Source organism: Delphinus delphis, chromosome 10, assembly GCF_949987515.2.
Source record: "Delphinus delphis chromosome 10, mDelDel1.2, whole genome shotgun sequence".
In the NCBI taxonomy this organism is placed as follows: Eukaryota; Metazoa; Chordata; class Mammalia; order Artiodactyla; family Delphinidae; genus Delphinus; species Delphinus delphis.
The window spans coordinates 21,619,128-21,643,011 of record NC_082692.2 but is presented as its reverse complement, the minus strand read 5'-3'; the positions used below and the strand labels follow the sequence as shown (position 1 = coordinate 21,643,011).

The following is a 23,884-nucleotide window of genomic DNA, read 5'->3' as shown; positions in this document are numbered from 1 at the left end:
GAAGGATGGCATTTTTCTCCAAGGGGGAAGCGCAATCTCCCGGTGTTTAGGCCCGTATTTCAGAGCTAATTAGGCATTCTCAAGAATCAGTGTGGAAATATAAGTCCCAAGCATGCTACAGACTATCAGATATTAAGATGGTAAAACCCAACATCTTTACTGTTTTTCTAGATATTATTCAATCTTTTCCCATTAAAGGACAGGAGGCCTTGGGCTTCTGGGAATAGAAAGCACAAAATTGGGGCTGAACTTATGAGCTCAGGAACAAAGGAGAGTTAAGCCAAAACTGTAGACAAAAGCCAGTGATTGCCTTCCCTGTAGCCTCAAAAAGGTCACTAGAAATATGCAGAATATTTATGGAGTTTAATATTAGTTCATTTCTTTACTACATCAATTAACAGTGAATATGAAATTAGAATTGTTATTGATGTAGTGAAGACATGACTAATATCAGGCCTAGAAAGATACAGTTATTTCCTGAAATGTACCATATAGTCCTTCTCCATTCTGTTTCTGTTAAGCCCCAGTTCCTCTACCATCTAAATCCTGTCTGTCCTGCAAAGCCAATCTCAAATCTAATCGCCTCTCTGATTATTCCAACTTGCATTGTTTTACCTTCTTGAAGTTTCTCCAGAGTGTTTTTCCTTTTTATTTCAACCTCTCCCACACACATACACCCTGTCTATATGCAAACCAGGACCTCCCAGTCTTTCCTATATCTTTATGCCTTTATCTCCATTAGACCTAGGAAGTGTGATTTATTTCTAGAGTATTCTTTAGGTATTTAGCATTTTATTTTACAATTTTTTGGGGGGGGGTGCGTGCCATGGCCTGTGGGATCTAGATATCCGACCACTGCATTGGAAGCACAGAGTCTTAACCACTGGACCACCAGAGAATTCCCTTATAATTCATTTTTAATCAACATTACCTGTGTCCACTGTTATGATTGGCCTATGGGACCTACACTTGAAATTAGGAGACCAATTCCTAAAACATTTGCCACTTACTTTAAGAGGCCAAGATTTTGGCTTCTCTGAAACACAGTTTCCCTATCTGTAAACTGGGCATAACAGCAATTCCTAGTCACATGACTATTGTGAGGATCAGTGAGACTGCTTTGTGAATGTCTAAGAATTATTATGCACATATTTTGTATATATTAAAAAGGAATCTTATACACCTATTTGGCATTTGAAAGGCTTAAGGTCATCTTCATTTATCAAACTGAATCTCAAAGTTCAGCCCGTACGGTGTTTTCTAGTTCATTTTTTCTTTCAATAAATATTTGTTGAGCACATATTATGTCCCATAAACTCTTCTAGGTGCCAGAAATATATCAAGGAACTAAACAGAAAGGAAGTCACGCACAGATACAGTTTATTTTCTAATGTGGGAACAGACATGCACATAACAAAAACAACAACAAAAAAAGAGTGTCAGAAGATAATGAACATTAAACATTTGGGAGGAAAACAAAGCAGAAAAGGAAGATAAAGAATGGTTTTGTTATCTTTCATTTTAAATAACATAATCACAGAATGCTGATCAAGAAGGTGCAATTTTAACAAAGATGAAGAGACGAGGGAGTGGGCCACTGGGGAAGATGCTTCTAGGCAGAAGGAAGCAGGAACAATAGACCCCGAATGTATATGTGGGGGTAAGGGGTAAATACCTGGTGTTAGACAAGGGACAGCAGGTGGCCAATGTGACTGGGACTGAAGTAGCAAAATAGCTGGAGGTGGGAAACGGTGCTGGGAATGGGGCCTTCCAGAATGTGTAGGACCTTATATGACAGTATAATGGCTTTGGTTTCATTCTTATATGTTTCAAATTCTTAGTAGCTGCAGAAAGCTGTAGGTTTTGGGTGATCAGCTGTGACTCTTTTTTTTTTTTTTTTTTGCGGTACGCGGGCCTCTCACTGTTGTGGCCTCTCCCGTTGCGGAGCACAGGCTCCGGACGCACAGGCTCAGCGGCCATGGCTCACGGGCCCAGCCGCTCCGCGGCATGTGGGATCTTCCCAGACCGGGGCACGGACCCGCGTCCCCTGCATCGGCAGGCGGACTTTCAACCACTGCGCCACCAGGGAAGCCCAGCTGTGACTCATCTTGACCCCTGATCCTGGACTTCAAAAGGACAACGGGCATGGTGCTCTGTGTGGAAGTGTCATTTTACTTCTTTGCTGAAAACTCTCAGAGAGGTCAGAGAGAAGGACTACCAGGCCAAGTCAGGGCATCAGGGACCCCAGAGAAGTACCAGACCCTTCCTTACAGATATAGGAACTCCAGGCCTTTTACTCCCAACAGTTACTTTTTGTTCCAGAATAATCCTCTTCTCCAAAGCCTCCTGAACTGAGCAAATTCCTGTGGAAGAATCATTGATTTTGAATCTGTTTCCAGTTGGGGGTCACCAGGGACCACACAAACAAGAGCCACTGACAAATAATGTTCTTTCAAACATCAAACCCATACCCACCATTTAATACATGTGTCCACTCCTGAATCTTAACCTTTCTCCAACTTCTTTTGTTTTTTCTGGCCTTATTTCCACCCTTGTCTCAAGCCACGAGAGTGAAATCTCGCATATTTCTTCTCATGGTACATTATCCATGTAACTAGGTAATAATCAAAGGGCCACTCTCACTTTTACGTTCCTAGTTTCTCACTCCTCTTGTGTCCAGTGGTTCACAATTTCAATCATGCATCAAACTTGCTGGTAGAACTTTGAAAAAATATATTACTGCAGAGCTTTGCCCCTAGAGATTCTGATTCAATTTATCAGAGGAGGGGCCTGGACATCTCGGGTATTTGAAATTCCCCAGCTAATGCTGATGGCTGTGAGGATTGAGAGGCACACTCTTCTGTGCCCACTCTGGGAAGTAGCCCCTAAGATGGCACCCAGTGACCCCTACCTTCTAGTACTGGTGCCCTTCCCACATTGCTCCAGCATTATGGTCAACAGGATATGACAGAGGTAATGGTATGTCACTTTCAAGATTCGATAAGAGACTTCCATCTTGATAACTCCCACTCTCTTGGATCACTTGTTCCAGAGGAAGGAAGCCAGCCCTTGTCATGAGTAACCTTATAGAGATATCCACATGGTGACGTACTTGAGGCCTCCAGCCAACAGCATTATAAACAAGCTTTTTCTTGGACTTTAGAAGCTCCAGTCCCAGTCAAGTCTTTAGAATCTAAAGTTTAGATGACCTGACTGCAGCTTTGTGAGAGATCTTGAATCGGACTACCACCTAAGCTGCTCCCAGGTTCCTGATCCTAAGAAAATCTATGAGGTAATAAATGTTTGCTGTTTTAAGCTGTTCAATTTTGGAACCATGTGTTACTCAACATATTTAGTTGATAATATACCAACTGAAACCTTAGCGATCCTTTCTTTCAAGATCAAATCTTGTTATACCTCTTCCAAGAAACTTTCCCAGATTGCCACATTCTAGAATAATATTACTCCCTCCAAATTCCTACAGCAGTTAATATTAAATACAGTTTGATGTAACAATAATAAATATTAATTATATTACATTTTATATATACAATTATATATAAGTAGTGTTATATTAATGCTATAATATATAATTTATATATTTATATAACATATATAGATCTATAATTTATATAGAAGTATAAAATATAATAGTGCCATTTTGCCATTTACTGGTTTATGACATTGCTTATTTTATTCAGTATTGTTCAAACTTCAGTTAGTTATTTGAGTTCCACTTTTATGATTTTTTCTGTATCAGGGTGCAATCTATACTATTGTTTACTTAATATTTAAAAAAATATATATTCTTTAGGGGAATTCCCTGGCAGTCCAGTGGTTAGGACTCTGCACTTTCACTGCTGTGGGCCCAGGTTTGATCCCAGGTCGGGGAACTAAGATCCTGCAAGCAGGGCTGCTCAGCCTAAAAAGAAAAAAAAAAAAAAATGAAATCAATGTATTTTAAAAGACAACCATAGTGGAAAATTCCTGCCTCTGACCATGAACAGAATACAACTATAAAACAATATGTAAATATGTACATATATGTATATATTATTCAATTTCAGTTATATGCTATTTGCTGTCTACTACTTTGAGTCTGAAACTTGTTCTTTGTTATAAAGTTGAAAGACTGGGGAAGGGGGCAAGGATTAACAAGTGTTTGCAAGGCCTTAAAGATCTGCTAGCACCAAATTAATGCTTTCCCAGTTACTTAATCAGAAAGATTTAGAGAGAGAAGAAAAGAGAATGATATTTTCACTCTCTGTTTCAACATTTTAAACACCAAAGTCCACATACTACTTATGATAATTTTCCATGCCCCCAGTAATACTTAGTACAGATCTGAGAAAATACTGGTTAATTAATGTACTATTTAATTGAGCCACTATTATATGTCTAACTCAGGAAATATAAAGTTATATGACCCAGGGAAGCTCACTTTGTGGAGGAACATTTATTAAGTTATACTTATTTTTGTTTCTCATATTATTTAATCATTATTTTGTTGAAAGAAAAAAAATCTATGTAATGTCTTTTTCATAGTAACTTTTATTTGTGCACCTCACCTGGGTCCCAAGAACACACTTGGAAGCAGGGTACATCATCTCATAAAATCCTTCTAAGAAAACTGGGGCCTTATTATTATCTCCATTTTACAGGTAATCAGAAGAATCACAGTGTTAGGCTGCACCCTGTAGGCCTGCAAGTCCTGTAATTGCCCAGCCTTGAGACCAAAAAAAATGCCTGGAGACAGCAACAGAGACATCAATGGTTTATTGAACAGGGGATCTTACACGTCTGAAGCAAAGTTCTAGAGTGACTCCCCACTCCGTACCAACAGCAGACAGGACATGGCAGCAGTCTTCATGGTGGGGGTTGGGTGGGGGGTGTACCAGTGTACCAATTATAGGGGGAACTGATGTCAGGTGGGCTTATCATTAACCGGGGAAACCAGCAGAGGAGGACATCCCTCACCGTCCCTTTGGTTAACAGCCATCAAGGGGGCAGATATTTCCCTTTAATAACCCAGCATGCTGGACCCGTTCTGTTCTAAGAATCAGAAAAATTTCTGGTTGGAGCAGGGGCAAGCACTTAAGCAGATACGGATAAGCTCTATGATTAAGAGGAAAGGTCAGTCCTGTGAGTAGGGTGAGGTGAAGCAGGGACTGTTCGATCAGGGGATGTACAGAGAGCAAGAGAACAGCCATCTTGTGTGGCCTGATCATACACACAGGCTCACTGAAGTAGTATCCAAGATAACCAGCTAACAAGCATTGGGCAGAACTTCAGTCACAAAAGGTTTTCCAGGGCCTATGCTCCTTCCACCTGTTTAGGCTGCTTTAGAGTAGGTTCTTTATTAATTCAGATTATCAGAATGACCTTCCTTTGGTGCTCTATTTGGTTTTGCTATTTTCAGCCTTTTATTCCCGTTCATGTATTTCTCTTGCTTATCTCCAGTACATCTGGAAGTTCTTCATTTCGTTTGCTCTAATATTTTGTCATTGAGGGATTATTGAATGTCAGAGTTTACGTCATGGCTCTTCACTCAAGGATCTGCCCTTAAGCAGTAAACGATATGGCACTTACATCTTGCTTTTGGCATATGGGGAAAAAATCCCAGTAGTTATTGGCTGTCATTTATTAAGTGTGTACTATCTTTGGATATCGTGCATTATCTAATTTATTTTTCCAATCTAATGAGGTAAGTGCTAGTGGTATCTTTGGTCTACAGCTAAAGAGACAGAGGATTGGGATTGTAACATTATCGTAACATATTGGCTGCTTTATTAGTTTGCTAAAGCTGTCATAATAAGGTACCTCAGTCTGAGTGGCTGAAAAAACAGAAATTTGTTTTCTCACTGTTCTGGAGTCTAGAAGTCTGAGATCAAGATGCCAGCAGGGCTGTTTACTTCTGAGGGCTGTGAGAGAAAGTTGGGTTCTAGGCCTCTCTCCTTAGCTTGTAGACGGCCATCTTTCCCCCTCTATCTTCACATGTGTTCCCTCTGTACTTGCCTATGTCCAAATTTCCTCTTCTTAAAAGGACACTAGTCATATTGGAGTAGGACCTAACCACTTTCCAAGGACCTCATTTTAATTTAATTACCTCTTTAAAGACTCTATCCCTAAATATGGTTACATTCTGAGGGTTTAGCGAGGCGGGGGGAGGCAGATAAAATTCTCCCCATAATAGCTGCCTTACTTTAAATAGAACAGCCAATAGAAATCAGGGGTGTATGACTACCTTCCCCGGACTAGGCCTAGTTTTGGTTCTTTGGAATGAGGAGGAAAAAAGAAACTAAGAATAAGGATAGGTTAATGTTTAAATGTCTACTTTAAAAATAACTACATTGTATCTATTGCAAATAATTAAGCAGCATTCAGGTCTCATCCACAGTGATACTTGCCTTTTACTTGGGCAAACCTGGATTGCTGACCCTCTGGGAGAATGAGTATAAAGGGTCTTCCCAGGGGGGGCTGCTGCTTCAGGGAGAGGCCTCTTCTTGTCTATTTCATTACTGCTTTCAAGGCAGAAATAATGGTCAGATAAGAGATATAACAACAAGTCCATGTCTCACGTGGTGCGATTTCAGGGGGCAGGTTTCTCTCTGCTCCTTGGTGGTACATATTTCCAACAATTGAAATACAGGGTGTCTGCAAGCATTGTGAGTATAAGTTGCAATTTTCAAACACTGTCTTCTGGAAAAGTTACAGACAGAGCTTAGTTCGTCTTAATTTCAGTACTATAATCAACAGGCAGACTTTGCTATACATGCTTGTTTCCCACAGGAAAGGCAAAAGTTATTAATTGTATGATGATGATAGGGTAGAGCTATAGGATCCTCCAAAGAGAATTTGACCAGTATTCTCCAAGAAAAAAAAAGAAAAAATTGACATTTTTTTTCTTTCCTGTTCTTGGGAACAAGAGGGAGAATCTTTTTTTTTTTTTTCAAATAAAGAATGGCATCTTTTTCACTATTAAAACAAATATGAATGAGTCATCTCCATTTGTTTTGAAAGAATTTAGTTTGATGATAACAAAAGACCACAAAATCTATCATTTGTATACTGATGGCCACTACCACGAGGCTTATAAACTGATTCTGTCATTGATCCTCTAGCTATTTAGACAAAATACTCCCCTTCTCTGCATCAGTTTGTTCATCTAGAAAATAGGTATGGAATGAGAGTGGCCTTAAAGTTCTATTGCAGGCTATCATCTTCCTACATAGGAAGGACTGAGGTCCGGGACACTGGAGCAGCAGGGCACGGTGCAGATTAATGGTATATATTCTTCTATATTTCTTAACTCCATCAAATTACCACTGAAAAATTATTGAAAGTCATGGTTTGTGGTTTGTAGAGGTCTATGTTCCACGGTGTGGCCACTGTGAAAATTTAACACTAGGCTTGAAGTAAGCAACAACTACAGTCTGATGTAGCCTAAGGAGATAAGCATCCCACCTTAAGAAGTCAGGATGTTGTTCAGGGATTTCCCTCCACCAAGATTTTGGTTCCGACAAAAATATATCAGAGGATTGTCAGGATGGCAGAAGCGGAGAATCCATAGTAGATGTTATTCTGAGCGCTCTGATGAGGTTAATTGTTCTGATGACTTCAGAAGGATCCCTTCTCAAGCACGAAGTGATGGATGTAGCTCTGGAAAACAAGGCATAAGCGAAAGTTCAAGGAAAAAAAGATGTGACTGAAGAGATGGTAGCTTTGATAAAAATGTCCTTGACAGTGAGGTGAAGGTGTTTGAATGTTAAGCTCTTTGGTGTGGACACTGCAAAAAAATGGAGCCAGAATGAAATGTCTAAACTTCAAGAGATTTGACTCAAATATAACCTATACTTTTTAAGGTATATCCTATTACCATTTACTGATAAGGTATTGCAGTTAATCTCTGTATGTTTAAATTTTGGGCTTCACAGACACTGCATAAAAGTTATTGATTTCTTCAAATTTATAAACCTGATTTCTTGAACCAACAATACAGTGTTTAGTCTCTTCCTCTAGTCCTGTGACTAGTATTTATTTACATTCAATTTACCATCTCACTTCTTTGATCATGAACAACTAACCCACTATGGCAACTGATGTGCTAACTTGAGCATCGTTAGCAAGAACTTGAGTTATCGCTGGACCAGAGTGTATGCCTGCAGTGACCCGTATCAATTTTACACAACTGCATTTTAAAGATTTTAAGGATTGGAAGTCCTAGAGTAATTTATGGGTTGACATTTAAAAAAACATTTTAACAAATACTATACCTTGATCCTATGTCCAGTAATAGTAGACTAGGCAACTCAGATAAACCCCGATGCTTAGAACAACTAGAAAACATCTGATTGAAGGGTCAGGCAGCTAGCAAGAAAATGAATTACAGAGCCAAGAATCAGAAAAAGAAGAAAGCCCAGAGTACTAGGCAGCTAAAAAATAAGAAAGGAAGAAAATCTCCATATACTATTGTGGAATGATCTTCAGGATATATATTTTAAAGGAAAAAAAACAAAAACAAAAACAAACCCAAGGTAGAGAAAATTATGTGTAAGATGTTACTGTTTATCTAGTAGAGAGGTACTGGGACTTCCCTGGTGTTCTAGTGGTAAAGAATCTGCCTTCTAATGCAGAGGAAGCTGGTTCCGTCCCTGGTCAAGGAACTAAAGATCCCACATGCCAAGGGGCAACTAAGCTGGCGCGCCACAACTACTGAGCTCGCACGCTTCAACTAGAGAGCCCGCGTGCCGCAAACTACAGAGCCCACGCACTCTGGAACCCGCACCACAACTACAGAGCCCACGCGCCCTGGAGCCTGTGCGCCACAACTAGAGAGAGAAAACCCGCACGCCACAACTAGATAGAAGCCTGCACGCCACAATGAAAGATCCCGCATGCCTCAACGACGATCCCGCATGCCACAACTAAAACCGGAGGCGGCCAAATAAATAAATAAATATAAAATAAATATTAAAAAATATAATAGAGAGGAACTAAGAATACACAAATGCATGTTTATAATTAACAAACAAATAATTGGAAGTTAAATCACAACATTAAAAATTGTTACTTATGAGAGAGGCTATAGGCTAAAAGAGAAAGACCTCTTTGAACATAGCTTGAGTTGACCTTGGAACTATGTAAAAATATTTTATGTAAGGATAAGGTTAAATTTTAAAAAGCCAAATCCCTAAACATAACAGCAAAATGAAGCAAATGGATCTGTGTATTCAGATAGTAGCATAAGCACACAGGAAATTATTTCCAAATAATTTGAAAAACAGTAAATCAAACAGTTCTAGTGTGACATAATTTATTAAGGCAGCAGTTCTCAAAGTTTTCGACCCATGCACGTTTTAAAAGTATTGAGGATCCAACGAATTTGTGTTTCTGTAGGTTACTACTATTGATATTTACCTTACTAGAAGTTAAAACTGAAAGAATATTTGTTTTATTAATTCATTTACAAATTACAATAAACCCTTTTCAACATACATATTTTATGAAGATAGCTATATTTTTCAAAATTAAAAAATTAGTAAGAAGATTAGCACTGTTCTATATTTTGCAAGTATCTTTTAAATAAGTTTCAGGATAATTGTGAAAATAATTTTAGCTTCACAGACCCATTAAAAGGATCTCAGGGACCCCCAGGGGTCCCCAGACCACATTTTGAGAATCACTGCCTTTAGGACAAAGAGAAAGCTAACATTTTATTTATTTATTTAGTAACCACATTGTTGGTGGTAGTGTTGGGGATGGCTGTGGCAGAAGCTGGTACACAGGACAATTTCAGAATGCCTTGGTTATTAGCGTTTGGATTGATTTCTAACAATGGCAATCATTAAAATACAATTTGCTCTCCTGAAATTTTATTGAACAAAGCATCAGCGAGTTTCTCAGGGAGCTCTTTTTTGAGACTTGATCCTATAGCATTGCAGGAGGTGGAGTTTCCCCTAATATAAGTACAACAGAACCTTAAGACTGTAAAGCCAGGCACTTTCTGGAGAAGAAGATGCTCATCTCAGTGACACAGGGCACAAAGACTTTGGAAAAGATGAATAGTGAGACACACCAGGTAAACTTCTTATTCAGCTCATCATAGTATTTGTTCCAATTGCTTATTATGGATTCATGGCTTTTACATGCTGAATCTATTCCAGTAAACTACAACTGTTCTGTTTGTTTAGTTTTAATTCTCAAGTTAGCACTACTTACACCGTGGGGATTCTTTCAGGCTTTCTTGCCACTCTCATCTTAACTCTCTTTATTGTTACTCCAAACATGGAAGATCATCCTTGCTTTCAGTGAGCATGGTGTTCTAGACCCATCAGATTTTCCCTTGTCTCAAAACTTGTAATCAGTTCCTCTTCAAGGAATTTAGTTTCTTGAATAGAGGTGGAAATCTCCATACCAGGGTTTTGCGTCACGCACCTGGCTGCATCAGATGACTTTGAGAACACTATGATGACAGATTAAAAGCCCTGTTTTTAAAGGCTAAGTGCCTGTTACTCTTTTCACAGAAAGCACTTTATCTTGTCCCCAAATAAATTTTTTTTTCAATCAAATTCACTTTTCTTCTTGAGCTGATAGCTTCACTCTTCTCTGCCATATAAAACGTCACCTCACCAAGGTTAATTTACTAGATTTTGGGCTGCTTATCTAAACAATGTGTTTATAAAACAGTATTATTAAAAATTTTATAAAACATACAATGGACTTTTATCCAGATATATATTTCTAAGATACACATAATACATTAGTAATTTTAATATTTCACTTTGACCTTTTGGAAGAATTAATATAGTCCACAGCTCATAAACATGAGGATGATCTTACTATGTTTTCTTTTTGCAATGCATTGTCCCAAATGATTCTCCCAGTCATTATCATCTGTACACCAGTTATTTTAAAAGAAAATGAAATTTTAATTTTTCCAACACTTTCCACTTTCTGATTATTCTATTAATTCCATTAAATATAATTAAAATATAATAGAAATTAAAACTTAATATATATGTATGCATGTATAAAGTGTATCCTGGCTAATGGAATGGTATAGCTAAAAATCTCAAAGGTTTGGCTCTATACTCTCCATCTCACTGCTGTTCTGTACCAAGAGCCTAAAATAATCAGACACTAGACAGTCAATGCTTTTATATTTTTTGTCACCCTCTTGGAGTAAGAGTGTTGGAAAAATTAAAATACAACATATTTTAGTAATGTGTGTACAAATAAAACATATTTTATGTGTATATTATATGTATATGCATAAATATATGTACATATACATACATGCACACACTCATATTATGGTGTAATTATTTTAATTGCAGGCAGCACTGAATTTCAATTTCTTGAGATTTTTGGTCAAATACAGCTATTTGGCCAAATACAAATACATTAAAACATAGAGAGTTATCTTAATATTTCACTAGTTTATTTTCAAGATATCAGTTTAAAATGTTGGGGAAGAAAGAGTAAATTAAAACAAGCTACAATCAAATTAATATCAATAATTATTTTTTAGGGGCTTCCCTGGTGGCGCAGTGATTATCCGCCTGCCAGTGCAGGGCACAGTAGGTCCAGCCCTGGTCCGGGGAAGATCCCACACGCTGCGGAGCAACTAATCCCATGCACCACTACTACTGAGCCTGCGCTCTAGAGCCTGCGAGCCACAACTACTGAGCCCGCGTACCACAACTACTGAAGCCCGCGCGCCTAGAGCCCATGCTCCGCAGAAGAGGCCACCGCAGTGATAGGACGGTGCACCGCAGCAAGGAGTGGCCCCCTCTGGCCGCAACTAGAGAAAGACCACGCACAGCAACAAAGACCCAAATCAGCCAAAAATAAATAAATACAATGAGCATCTGAGGTAGTATTTGTTGGTCTCATTCCACACATGAGGAAAATAAGGCAAAAAATAAAATAAACTTAGCAATGTTATGCACATAAAATTTCTTTAAAAAAATTATTTTTTAAAAGTCCAGTGTTACATTTATACAATGTCACGTACCAAATTTGACTGGGATATTTTTATACAGTTCATATTCTCAAAACACTGTTCCACAAGAACCAACTAGTAAAAGACACTGATATATTTGAGCTATATTTTAGGTGCAACTCCAGAGTCACATCACATATACATATTCCTAGTATTAAATGAGGTGTAACTTTATAGTTTTCTTTTCTTTTTTCTTGGACATGTGCAAGGACGTTAGAAATTAAAGCAGACATGATATAAAAAGTCATTTTTTTAAGAATTAAAACATATTTTAAAAAACCCTTAATTTATTAATGGATATTTTTCTTTATTCTAAGCACATGAGGAAATCCTCTGGGAAATATTTTGTCTCTATGCTTTATTATAACCTACATTAAAATTATTCTTTTTAATATGCCTAATATAAAAAGTCAGAAATTTGAAATTATAAATCACCTAGAAAAAATAATATAATACACTTTGCAAAGATGTAGGTCATACTTACTAATTCTGAATGTAAGCCCTTAAGCAAAGATTCAAAGTAGTTTCTCCATCGTAAGACTTTAGTCCTTAAGAGACTTTTCATGGCTAGTCACTCATTTGTCTTGGCATACTGCAAATTAAACATATTAGGTCACCTATGTATTTTCATATGCAATATGAACAAATGGTAATTTTTGCATCAAGTGGTCACTTTGTAGAATAACATAATTTTCTGGGGAAGCATTTCTATGCTGATTCCCTGTAAAGACTAAAATAGTTTTAAATATGCCATTCATTCCTAAGGGCCTAAAATGAAGAGATGGATTTTGGTTTCCCGAACTGAGGACAGGGAAACAGCCCTTCTCTATTTAAAAAAAAATGTATTCCGATTAATAGAGAAACAGTAAATGCAAGTGACATGCAGAAAGAAAGAAAACATGGAGAGGATCCTCACAGTAAAGGCAGGAGTAGGACCTAATCCCTCCCATACAGAGAAATTTCACTCAGAGAAATTAGGGAGTGGAGAAAATGGCAGAGTTCTTCCAACAAAGCCGCGTGGCCCAGAAATCTCCCAATTAGGATAGACTCATGAGGGACACCGTTGGTAAACTTCAAACTGCGCGCGCAGCGTCTGGATTGGCTATCGATAAACGTGGCACCTGGTTGATGTGTGCGATAATTTGAATTGGATTCTCACTTCCATTTGTTTTTCTTCTGCCATTCTAACTTAATATTTGGCAAACCCAAACCCAGGGAAAGGGGAGGAGAGCCAGCACCTCTCCCCAAAGAAAACATAAGTGAATAAAACGATTGGTACCTTTCTTACTGTGTGCCAAGCAATTCATTAGTCAGGTATGTACACGTTAAAATTAAGGATGGAAGACTTCCCTGGTGACGCAGTGGTTGAGAGTCCGCCTGCCGACTCAGGGGACACGGGTTCGTGCCCCGGTCCGGGAAGATCCCACATGACGCGGAGCGGCTGAGTCCGTGAGCCATGGCCGCTGAGCCTGCGCGTCCGGAGCCTGTGCTCCGCAACGGGGGAGGCCGCAACAGTGAGAGGCCCGCGTACCACTAAATAAATAAATAAGTAAATAAAGTTAAGGATGGAGCGCTCAAGCCATTGTTAGCAAAAACTTCTGCCGGGTTCAAACTTAAAGGCGAGCGGATTTTCCTTTGGGACAAAGTGCATTTTGCCTTCTTCACTACGTGTGTGTCTGATAATGAACCTCCCCCTTCTCGACATAAAAACATATAAAAATATCTCGAGTATTGCTGCAGCACCACCTACATTGTAGTGGAAGTAATTTCTAACAAGATGAAAATGAGGAAACGCGAACAGAAGGAAGACCAAATGAAGACAGAAAAGATGACCATCTGCAAACCAAAGAGAGAAGCCTCAGAATAAACCACCCCTGCTGACAGCAAATCTTGGCCCTCTAGCTTCCAGAACTGCGAGAAAATAAATCTGTTTAAAGACCAAAAAAAAAAAAGGAATCGCGGAACTTGTTATACTTTGAACCAAATAACAAACACCTGCTGCATAAAGTGAGTGCCACTTCTCTTCAGAAGATTGAGTGGCTCTGAAAAGAGCCTTTGGGGTGTGGGCCTAGCCTTACCGCTCGCTCCGCTGCGGCCTGGCTCATTTGGAGCTGGTGTACTTGGTGACGGCCTTGGTGCCCTCGGACACGGCGTGCTTGGCCAGCTCGCCGGGCAGCAGCAGGCGCACGGCCGTCTGGATCTCCCTGGAGGTGATGGTCGAACGCTTGTTGTAATGCGCCAGGCGCGACGCCTCGCCCGCGATGCGCTCGAAGATGTCGTTAACGAACGAGTTCATGATGCCCATGGCCTTGGACGAGATGCCGGTGTCCGGGTGGACCTGCTTTAGCACCTTGTACACGTACACGGAGTAGCTCTCCTTGCGGCTGCGCTTGCGCTTCTTGCCGTCTTTCTTCTGAGCCTTGGTCACCGCCTTCTTGGAGCCTTTCTTCGGGGCCGGAGCAGACTTGGAGGGTTCAGGCATGGCGCGGAGTTAACTGCCAAGCAGTTCAAAAATAACAGGAAGAACAAGAACCAGGCTGAGCCCTCTTCCTTCACAGCTTCTTAAACAAAGGAGGCAGTGAGTAAAGTCGAGCGTCTGATTGGTGGTGAATCCTGGAAACAGCACGTACCAGTTTTGTCCAATCAAAATAAGTGTATTTCAAAATCCGACTTCATTGGGTTAAATAAAACTAGTTTTAGCCAATGGTACACCTTCATTTTCGCGCCCAGTGAAAACTATAAGTAGAGTAGCTCTCTCTGTATCTATTCAGACCTAACTCATATTGGTGGGTTTCTACTTTCAGTATGTCTGGACGTGGCAAGCAAGGAGGCAAAGCTCGCGCCAAGGCCAAGACTCGCTCCTCGCGGGCCGGGCTCCAGTTCCCCGTGGGCCGAGTGCACCGCTTGCTCCGCAAGGGCAACTACTCCGAGCGGGTCGGGGCCGGCGCGCCGGTGTATCTGGCCGCGGTGCTGGAGTACCTGACGGCCGAGATCCTGGAGCTGGCGGGCAACGCGGCCCGCGACAACAAGAAAACGCGCATCATCCCGCGCCACCTGCAGCTGGCCATCCGTAACGACGAGGAGCTCAACAAGTTGCTGGGTAAAGTCACTATTGCTCAGGGCGGCGTTCTGCCCAACATCCAGGCGGTGCTGCTGCCCAAAAAGACCGAGAGCCACCACAAGGCCAAGGGCAAGTAGAAGTACGTCGTTCTTTGCAACTCAAATCTTTCCAAACCAAAAGGCTCTTTTCAGAGCCACCCACCTTATCAACAAAAGGAGCTGCGCTTTCAAAGTCACATTGTTTTGGAAAGCAAGATGCTGTTGGAAATTAATCCTAGAACAAAGTTTGACTAAGTCATTTGCATCTAGGTTATTTTCCTTAATAACCTTAAATGCCTTCCAAAAAGCAAAACATTTGCTTACATAATTTAGGTTAAACTTATGAGCAAAATTAACATCCCTGTGATTCCTCTACAGGGGCAAGTGTCCATCTATCTGAGATAAAAAAACTTAGCACCATCCGACTTTGGCCTACCTTCCCTTCTGATTCAATTCAGTCTTACTGTGCACCACACACCCTCCTAAATGGGAATGGGGTAGTAATCCAGACAGGTAAACTACTTGTTTAAAAGTAACTTCAGGCAGAGGACACATTTCATAATGGACTGTTTACATCAATGATGGTGAAGTAAAGGCGGTTTGGAACTGCATTAGGAAGAGTGTGTTAACAAATAGGAAAGGTCGACATTGTAAATCACTTATCAGTTTCTTATAGTCCTAGTGCTGTCAATGATTTTTGCTTCCCCTTTACCCCACCATCATCCCTCTCACCTTCTGTCAGATCACCAAGTCACCCTAGCTAGAGAGGGCCTTCAATTCCTCTCCACATCAGCTCATGAATACATTTTGAATACATTTTAATGAAAATGAATTTCTTATGAATACATTTTCTTATGAATACATACAATTTCTTATGAATACATTTTAATGAAAATGAATTTCTATGGCATTCCTAGTCCATTAGAATAGGTTTTCTGAGTCTCCTGAAATATTTGTTTTATACACACACACACACACACACACACACACACACACACACACACACACAGGCCGTCTGCAGTGGAAGCGCCTAGTTCTAACCACTGGACTGCCAGGGAATTCCCAGTATATCCTATATTTAAATCTGAACCTCAATCACATGTAAATAATATTCATTGGAATAAAAGTGACCTCAGCAATCACAAACAGGACGTAAATGTTACCTTTTTTCCCTTTTCTTTTTGGCTTCATTATTTGATGTTGGAAGACCCGAATCCTGATTTCATTGAATCTAATTATTCAATTTTTCCCTCTTAAAAACTCATCTGCGGGACTTCCCAGGTGGTCCAGTTGTAAAGAATCCGCCTTCCAATTCAGGGGACACGGGTTCGATCCCTGGTCAGGGAAATAAGATCCTACATGCCACATGCTGCTGGACAACTAAGCCCACGCTCTGCAACTAGAGAGAGAAAACCGGCACGCCACAACTAGAGAGAAGCCCGCGCGCCGCAACGAAAGATCCCGAGCACCGCAACTAAGACCCGACGCAGCCAAAAAATAAAAATAAATAAATTAAGAAAAGAAAGTCATCTGCATTACTTGAGTTTGTATATTTTAAACAACTATATCTCAGAAGTAGAACGGTCAAGTAGAGTGATACAGCTCCAAGGAAGGCCTATGAGTTCTTTCAATTTTTAATAATAAAATATGCTGTTGTTATCGTTATTGATATTGATCATGCAATTACTAACACTTGCTTATTGCATCATTCTATTCCCCATGGCAAGAACCACCACATTGTTAAAATAACGCCTTTACAATTATTGATGTGGTTTTTGATTGATAAAACCAATGAACCTATAATCAAATAGTTGATAAATGACTATAAATTTTTGTTTTAAATAAAATAAAATATTCAAGTGTGATATGTCATTGCTTATAATTCCACGTGTTAACTGAGTTTTTTAAATTAATGGAGTATTAACCCAATTTCATTGGATAAAGCACTTACTGTTCTTTACTATCTACATAATCAGAAAAAAAGTAAAACTTGTATTTAAAAATGGAGATAACAAAACTTTCAAAAAATCTTGCCAAAATAATTTAGATATTTCTAATTTCAATTAGATCCTGAAGAACTTTTTAGGACTCCATAGTTTATACTGTAAAGTTGTTTTCATAAGAGGTACAGTTCAATTTTAGTAGCACAAGATTTATGAAAGTATTATTTAAACTTTATTCCCGGAGTTGGTCTTCCCATTAATTTCCCTTTCTGCAGACTCTGGACTACCATGGAAGAACCTAACAGTATCTTCCCATATTAGATTTGTTTTATATTGTCGGGGAGCAAGGATTTTCCTCTACCCTTCTAAGGTTCTTTTAGCTGGTCTAATCATCAAATTGACATGAGATAGATTAACAGGAGAAAGTCAAGTTTAATTTCATACATACGGAAACCCCACATACATGAGAAGTTCAAAAACAGAAAGGTAAATATGCCTTCCTGAGCTAAGGAATGGCTTAGTGGCTTCCAAGCACAGGAGGATAATTCACATGGACAATAAGAGGAAAATTAAATATTGGGTAATTAGTTTGCCCTGCCATGCAGCTGGCTCACTCAGATAAAATTTTTCTCCGGTAATAATTCTCATAGTGGGAAAGACCCCCAATTCAAATCCTTCTAAGTAGTTAAGGGAGGGGCAGAAGTTTATCTTGAGATTGCAGGATCTCAATTGCCTTTACCTCAAAATAATCAATGTGCAAATGTGGCACATTTTGGGGAGCTCATTCTGAACACTTTTGGTATCTTATCCATTAGTGTACAAATTCCGTTAGAGTGGAGACTGGGTTTTATTCATATTTGCATATCCCCAGACCCTATTTCAATGACAAGCTCATAAAATATAGTCCAAAAATTCTGTTAATTCTATAATAATAAAAATCCTTATAAACTAAATAAGTGATATAAATAAAGGCAAAAAAGAAGTTGAAAGTTAAACAAGGATGAGATCACATGGAGGAAAATGTAGGGATTTTCAAATGAATAACTTCAAAGTAGCTAAACTGGAGGAAGGAGCCTAAAGATCAGAGGGGTCCAACGAGCAAAGACCAGTTGTAAAGAGTTACACTGCCTTTTCACTTCATGATATTAATTTATCTGTAAAAAAATTGATCTGCATGACCTTATTAGTTTGGTGTACCTCCTACTTCCTTCTCCAGTCTAGCAACAGTCTCACATTTAAATAAATGCTACTGATGTTAATGAATATTAATTACCTGGTGGAATAATGAAGACACTGAATGATTTTGGGGACCAGTAACTTGGAAGAAGGCAGGGACTCTGGACAAGAGGCAGACAGTAAGTACAGAGAATTAGGGAGCCTTCAACAATACGAATCTGTGAGGCTCCCAAACAATGCCTTTCCCCTAAGGTTGTTTTTTGTGTTTTTTATAAATTTCTCCTCTTCCAGACCTTTATCTATGCTTACTATTTCAATTGTTTATACGAAAACATTAGTTTCACTGGTTCTGTGGTTGACACCCTGCTGTAATTAAAAACAAAACAAAACCAGACTAACAAGAGAAAAACAAACTGTAATACTGTGTATGTCTCATGTATACATGGAATAAACAGAGGGGAACTGAGTAAAACTCCCAGAAGTGGCCCGAACCGCCACTTTAAATATCATCTTCAGCTAAAGACAAAAGACATGGCTGTGTGTGGGGGGGGGGGGGGGGCTGTTGGAGGTGACCCGGAAGAGCACAGTAAACAAGGGGAGGCCGATTAAATCCTGCACCTTCTCCATTGGTAAGTTTCTTGTGAGTTATCTTCCTCTTCCTGGCACACTGAGTGAGATACCCTTACAAATGGAGATTTCTCATATAAATGTAAATTTCCCTTAAAAAGGGGTAAATTCTATTCTGTTTTTAGAGCTTCTGTATCTGCTTTTTCTCAGAAACAATCCGCTCAAAATAATCCTTATGCTAAAGGATATTTGGGAGTGGTGTATTCTGCTATCCTTCATTAGAAACGTCAGTATAGTATATACCCAAGTAGAGTGAAGAAGTAAATTTTTCTTAAATGGAAAAAAAAATGATTTATTAAAAAAAATCGGGCTGCTAGGGAGTTGGTTAAAACTGTATTAAAGAGCATTCATAAGAATAACAAGCAGACATAAAAAATGTATTTTCTCTTTAAATAAGGGAAATTGGTTACAATGTAATCAAAGAGGTTCCAAAATGCCATTTGCGGCATTGCATACATTTTCTTTGAAAGACTATGTGCTTTTATCTGTTCACCAAAATATTGATACGAAATTAGCTACCAGCAATGATCTATGTGTGGTGAGATAACGAGTTTTACCCTTTTCCACAATATTTATGTTTTGCGTTCGCATTCAAAAGCAATTGTTAAAGCCTTAAACACGGTAACAAAATAGTTACCACCGTATGAAACACAGTACAAAGGAACAAAAAAGGCTTTTTTTTTTTTTTGGTCAAATTCCCCTCCCCCCTCCCGGGGCGGGACTTCCCGCTACCTTTCTTCAGGTTCTCAGTTTGGTCCGCCAACGGACGTATAAAGGCCTGCATCTGGGAGGCCTGGAAGTTAACCTTTGTTAATCTTACAGGTTTTCGGTATGTCTGGTCGCGGCAAAGGTGGTAAGGGCCTTGGAAAAGGGGGCGCTAAGCGTCATCGCAAAGTTCTGCGCGATAACATCCAGGGCATCACGAAGCCCGCTATTCGCCGTCTGGCCCGGCGTGGAGGTGTGAAGCGCATTTCTGGTCTCATCTACGAGGAGACGCGCGGGGTGCTGAAGGTGTTTCTGGAAAACGTAATCCGGGACGCAGTCACCTACACAGAGCACGCCAAGCGCAAGACTGTTACCGCCATGGACGTGGTCTACGCGCTCAAGCGCCAGGGACGCACTCTCTACGGCTTCGGCGGCTGAGTGTTCGCGCTCTTTGTTCAACAAAAGGCCCTTTTCAGGGCCCCCATCTTTTCATCTGAGGAGCCGTGATGCTGGTTTGTTTTGAGCTTGCTTTTTCACGCTTCACATTCTCTACACCCTGAAGCTCTTAGCTTTGCTCTTTACCCTTAACTGTTTAGAAGCACTACTTACATCCTTTACTGTGAAAGTTTCTTTGCTCGAGCACAGAAAGCTTAGATGGTCATAAGCTGGAAGCAAACGGGCCACCCAAATACATATGACTTGAGAGTTTTACCAGAGTGGCATTTCTCTTTGTAGATGGAGTGCAAGCGATTGTTTAGAAAGGGATGGAAAAGAAGTGCACCTGTCTCCTCACTAATTCGTAGCATATTTAGTATACATAAATGATTCGATCACAATAACCTATTCTAGCTCCAGGTGTCCTCTGCTCAGGAAACAAACCCGTGGCTGTTAAATAGGCTTTAACACTCCGGTATGGAAGGCTGATAAAGGACAGGCTCACTGTAAAATCTCAGAATAGTTGGTGAGGGTGGGATGTGATTAAAAGACATTTCAACTAAATTATAAAAGAAACAAGGTCGCATTACAGAAATGTTCTCTAGGGTGAAAAAATACAGGCAGCCCTCTAAGCCCTCTAAGTTCTCCCTCTAGGAGAACTAATTAAAGTAAGATCCTTGGTAGAGTTTTTCCTAACAGATTAGGAAATCCAGACCTAATCTCAAAGGAGGCCTTAGTATCTTCCCACAGGTCTTAGAAGCTATAGGAAAAAACCCAAGGCCAAAGGTGAAAGCTTGACTAATGCAGAGACACAGACTAAAAGACAATTGCCCACATGTACAAAAAATGAGAAAACAATGACCAGATTTACATATTTTATAGCTGAAGTTAAAAATTCCCTTGCCTCACCAGTAAATCTTCATAATGTCAAGTGCTAAATACTCATCTAGCCAGTCTCCCAACTCAGGAATGTTTCCTCTTTGAAATACAATCAAGGAAGATAACACATCTGTTCCGGAAAGAGGCCTAACTTCCCTTATCACAAGATTCCAAATTGCTAAGCCTACATAATGTTTGAATGGGTTGTACCCATTTAGCTGTATAAAAGAGATTTCTCTCTTTGTTTTGCAATCCCTTTAGCAAATTGCCTGTGTTGTGCTTCACGTTCTGGTTTAATGCTTATGCAATAGTAAAACTTTTCTGTTCCTACTCCCTTTTTGGAGAGTTTTCTGAATTGGGAGATTTTGCTTTTAATTATATTTCCCCAACATTTTCTGAGTGTCTATTACTATTTGTGGCTTTCCACTGATTTCTCGAATAATTTTGACAAAAGTCTCTCAGTTCTTTAAAAAAGAAAAAAAAAAACCCAACAGTCAAAAAAAATCCCTAAGCATTCTGTGTATAGTTTAAATGCTATCTTATACCCAATATTTTAGTATTTGGTTGTAGAAATCTGTTATTACATTCATAGCCTGATTTCTTTTTGATATTACTTTTTCTAAATCCAGACCCCCAAATTTTGAATAATGAAGCCATTAAGGTATTATCTATTTATATCTAAGTTATTTTTGTAGTTGTGACCACTAGACCACAGGTAAGGTTTGTTCTCTCATTTATATTTGTAATGAAGCATATACAGTTGTGAGAATTGTTCTCTATATATTGTGCAATATTTGAAAAAAGAGGGCAAATCAAAAGAGGACACTATACATCCCTAAGTTAACCAGATAAAATGCTATTGATATAAATGTTTAACGGTTATACTTCTTAAGTTGGGTAGACCATAATTATATGCATATAAAAGACACAAAAAACTGCCAACAGATTTTGTTCCTAGGTATAAATACCTTCTCATTTGGTGACAATAATAGCAAATACTTTATGACATATATCAAAGGGCACTCGGAGGTATGTCAATGTCCTCACTATTCATAATACATATCTAAATCGGGGATTCTATCCTACTCCATACTGATAACGTTGATTAATATAATACATTGACCAGACGTTTTCTCTTTTATCATCAACAGATAGTTGCTGGTTTTCCATACAGTTATCTCTAAAGGCCCCTGCTACAAAACAGATCTGAAATTGAGTTTTCCAGAAGAAACATCAAAAGAACTTTAATAAATAACTGTACCTGATACTGTCAGGCTCTACCACAGGTCTGATCTAAGATTTTGCAAGCCATATTAGAAGCAGGCTGCTTAACCCAAGATCAACAAAGCAATGATTAATCACTTTTCTTTTTTTTTTGGCCACGTGGCATGAGGGAATTTTAGTTCCCCCACCAGGGATCGAACATGTGTCTCCTTCAGTGGAAGTGCGGAGCCCTAACCACTGGACCGCCAGGGAATTCCCAAGAATTAATCACTTTGGACTGAATGAACTGATTTGATTGTGGCTAAAGGTCCTTTACTAAAACTTTTTTATACTTTCAGTTGCTATATTTTTCAAACTGACTCCTCAAATTTTAGAAAAATATTCCATTAAAAGAACTTTTGATAAACAGTAATACTTAACAATGACTTTTGAAAATATAAAATATAGATTGATTGGCCCTGTCTACAAAACAATACAGAAGAGTGATTGGATTTTATACAGAATCCTTTTTCATAGGAATTGGTTATTAATATAGGTTTAGCACTAACCACTCCTCTTAAACAAGTAAGCCTTTATCCCTTTTTCACAACTATGTCATATTAATAAAAAACAGACCAAGTTAAACAAAAGATAAAAATTTAAATACTCTATTATAAAATACCTATCTAAAGGTCTGAGCATACTTAATCAAATTCTTGGCTTCCTAAATATTATGAAATATGTATTTCTTATACTATTTGCATAGATTTAATTCTGCTACAGAGAAACAAATGTGATGGGTGAAACTCATAAGATGTATTAAGTACTGTATAGATAAGTAGTTAGAAAGTAGAGCACATGTGTGTTAAGTATAAGGAGAAAGGACCAGGAGATCTGCACGATCCTTGAGGCACTAGTTATACCTGATACACCTGGACACTAAATATGCCTGGGATATATGAGGCACTAAATATTCCTGATACACTAAATATATTTGGGATATGGGTTATCCATTCTGGCCCCCAAGCATCCTTTGCCCAAGATAACACAAATAAAACCCATGGCTATTTGGCAGGCAAATTGGTGAGCAAGCAACAGATGTGGTCAGGGGTAATAATCTGTCTTTGATAGGTACTGGCCAGGGTCTATCTGTGGACCTTCTTGCCCAAAACTGGACTCTGGGCTTCATAACCAAACCATCAGTAAGGAAGTTTGATGCAGCAGAAAGATATCTGAACATTGTGTAACCCATGATTCAGCTACTGTGGCCCATCTCCTTGAAACCTTATTTTAAGTCTTAACTTACCTCAATCTTTCTCCTTGTCTCAGGTTATGTGTTTAAATTAATTTAAAAAATCATGCATCCCCGACATTTTGATTTAATTTGAGTCTTTTTATGCCATGGGAGAGCTTGCCTGGTAGTGTGTTTGGAGGCTACCAGGGCATCAAGGTACCTTCCCACAGGACAGTGGGGAGTCAAATGTGGAAGTAGGAAAAATATTAAGGAAACTGAAGCCAGTAACCTAGGGGAGAGAAGACGGTCCTCAAGCCAGGGTGGTAGCATAGTGGTACAGAGAATTGATGTTTCCATATATATTTTGAAGGCAAAATCAAGAGGATTTCTAGAAGAATTGAATGGACAAGAATGAAATAATTATCAACTAAATGGGGGAGTGTTTTAATGAAAGATTGGGAGGGGGAATACTAAGGATTCTATTTTGGACATGTTAACTTTAAGATGTCAAACATCCATGTGAAGAAAAAATATAGGGAACTGTGGGGAATTCTCTGGCTGTCCAGTTGTTCAGACTCT

The 23,884-nt window shown here is 39.1% G+C and overlaps 3 protein-coding genes across 4 annotated transcripts; 2 read left to right on the top strand and 1 right to left on the bottom strand.

The window, feature by feature from the left end:
- Positions 1 to 7,080: 7,080 nt before the first annotated feature.
- On the bottom strand, positions 7,081 to 14,560 carry LOC132432739 (histone H2B type 1-N). 2 transcript variants are annotated; one of them, XM_060023488.2, is made up of 2 exons: positions 14,083 to 14,560; positions 7,081 to 7,659 (listed from the first exon to the last, which is right to left on the bottom strand). In XM_060023488.2, exon 1 carries the CDS (start codon positions 14,484 to 14,486, stop codon positions 14,106 to 14,108), a length of 381 nt encoding a protein of 126 aa, XP_059879471.1. In that variant the 5' UTR covers positions 14,487 to 14,560; the 3' UTR covers positions 7,081 to 7,659; positions 14,083 to 14,105. The 2 variants fall into 2 exon arrangements, with proteins under 2 accessions (XP_059879471.1, XP_059879472.1); XM_060023489.1 differs by lacking the exon at positions 7,081 to 7,659 and adding an exon at positions 13,521 to 13,537.
- Positions 14,561 to 14,796: 236 nt separating this feature from the next.
- LOC132432732 (histone H2A type 1-D) lies at positions 14,797 to 15,233 on the top strand. The gene has a single exon (XM_060023480.1). The coding sequence runs from the start codon at positions 14,810 to 14,812 to the stop codon at positions 15,200 to 15,202; it is 393 nt and encodes a 130-aa protein (XP_059879463.1). The 5' UTR covers positions 14,797 to 14,809; the 3' UTR covers positions 15,203 to 15,233.
- A 4,441-nt stretch (positions 15,234 to 19,674) lies between these two features.
- Positions 19,675 to 20,016, top strand: LOC132432767 (histone H4). Its single transcript, XM_060023523.2, has one exon. The coding sequence runs from the start codon at positions 19,681 to 19,683 to the stop codon at positions 19,990 to 19,992; it is 312 nt and encodes a 103-aa protein (XP_059879506.2). The 5' UTR covers positions 19,675 to 19,680; the 3' UTR covers positions 19,993 to 20,016.
- Positions 20,017 to 23,884: the final 3,868 nt, after the last annotated feature.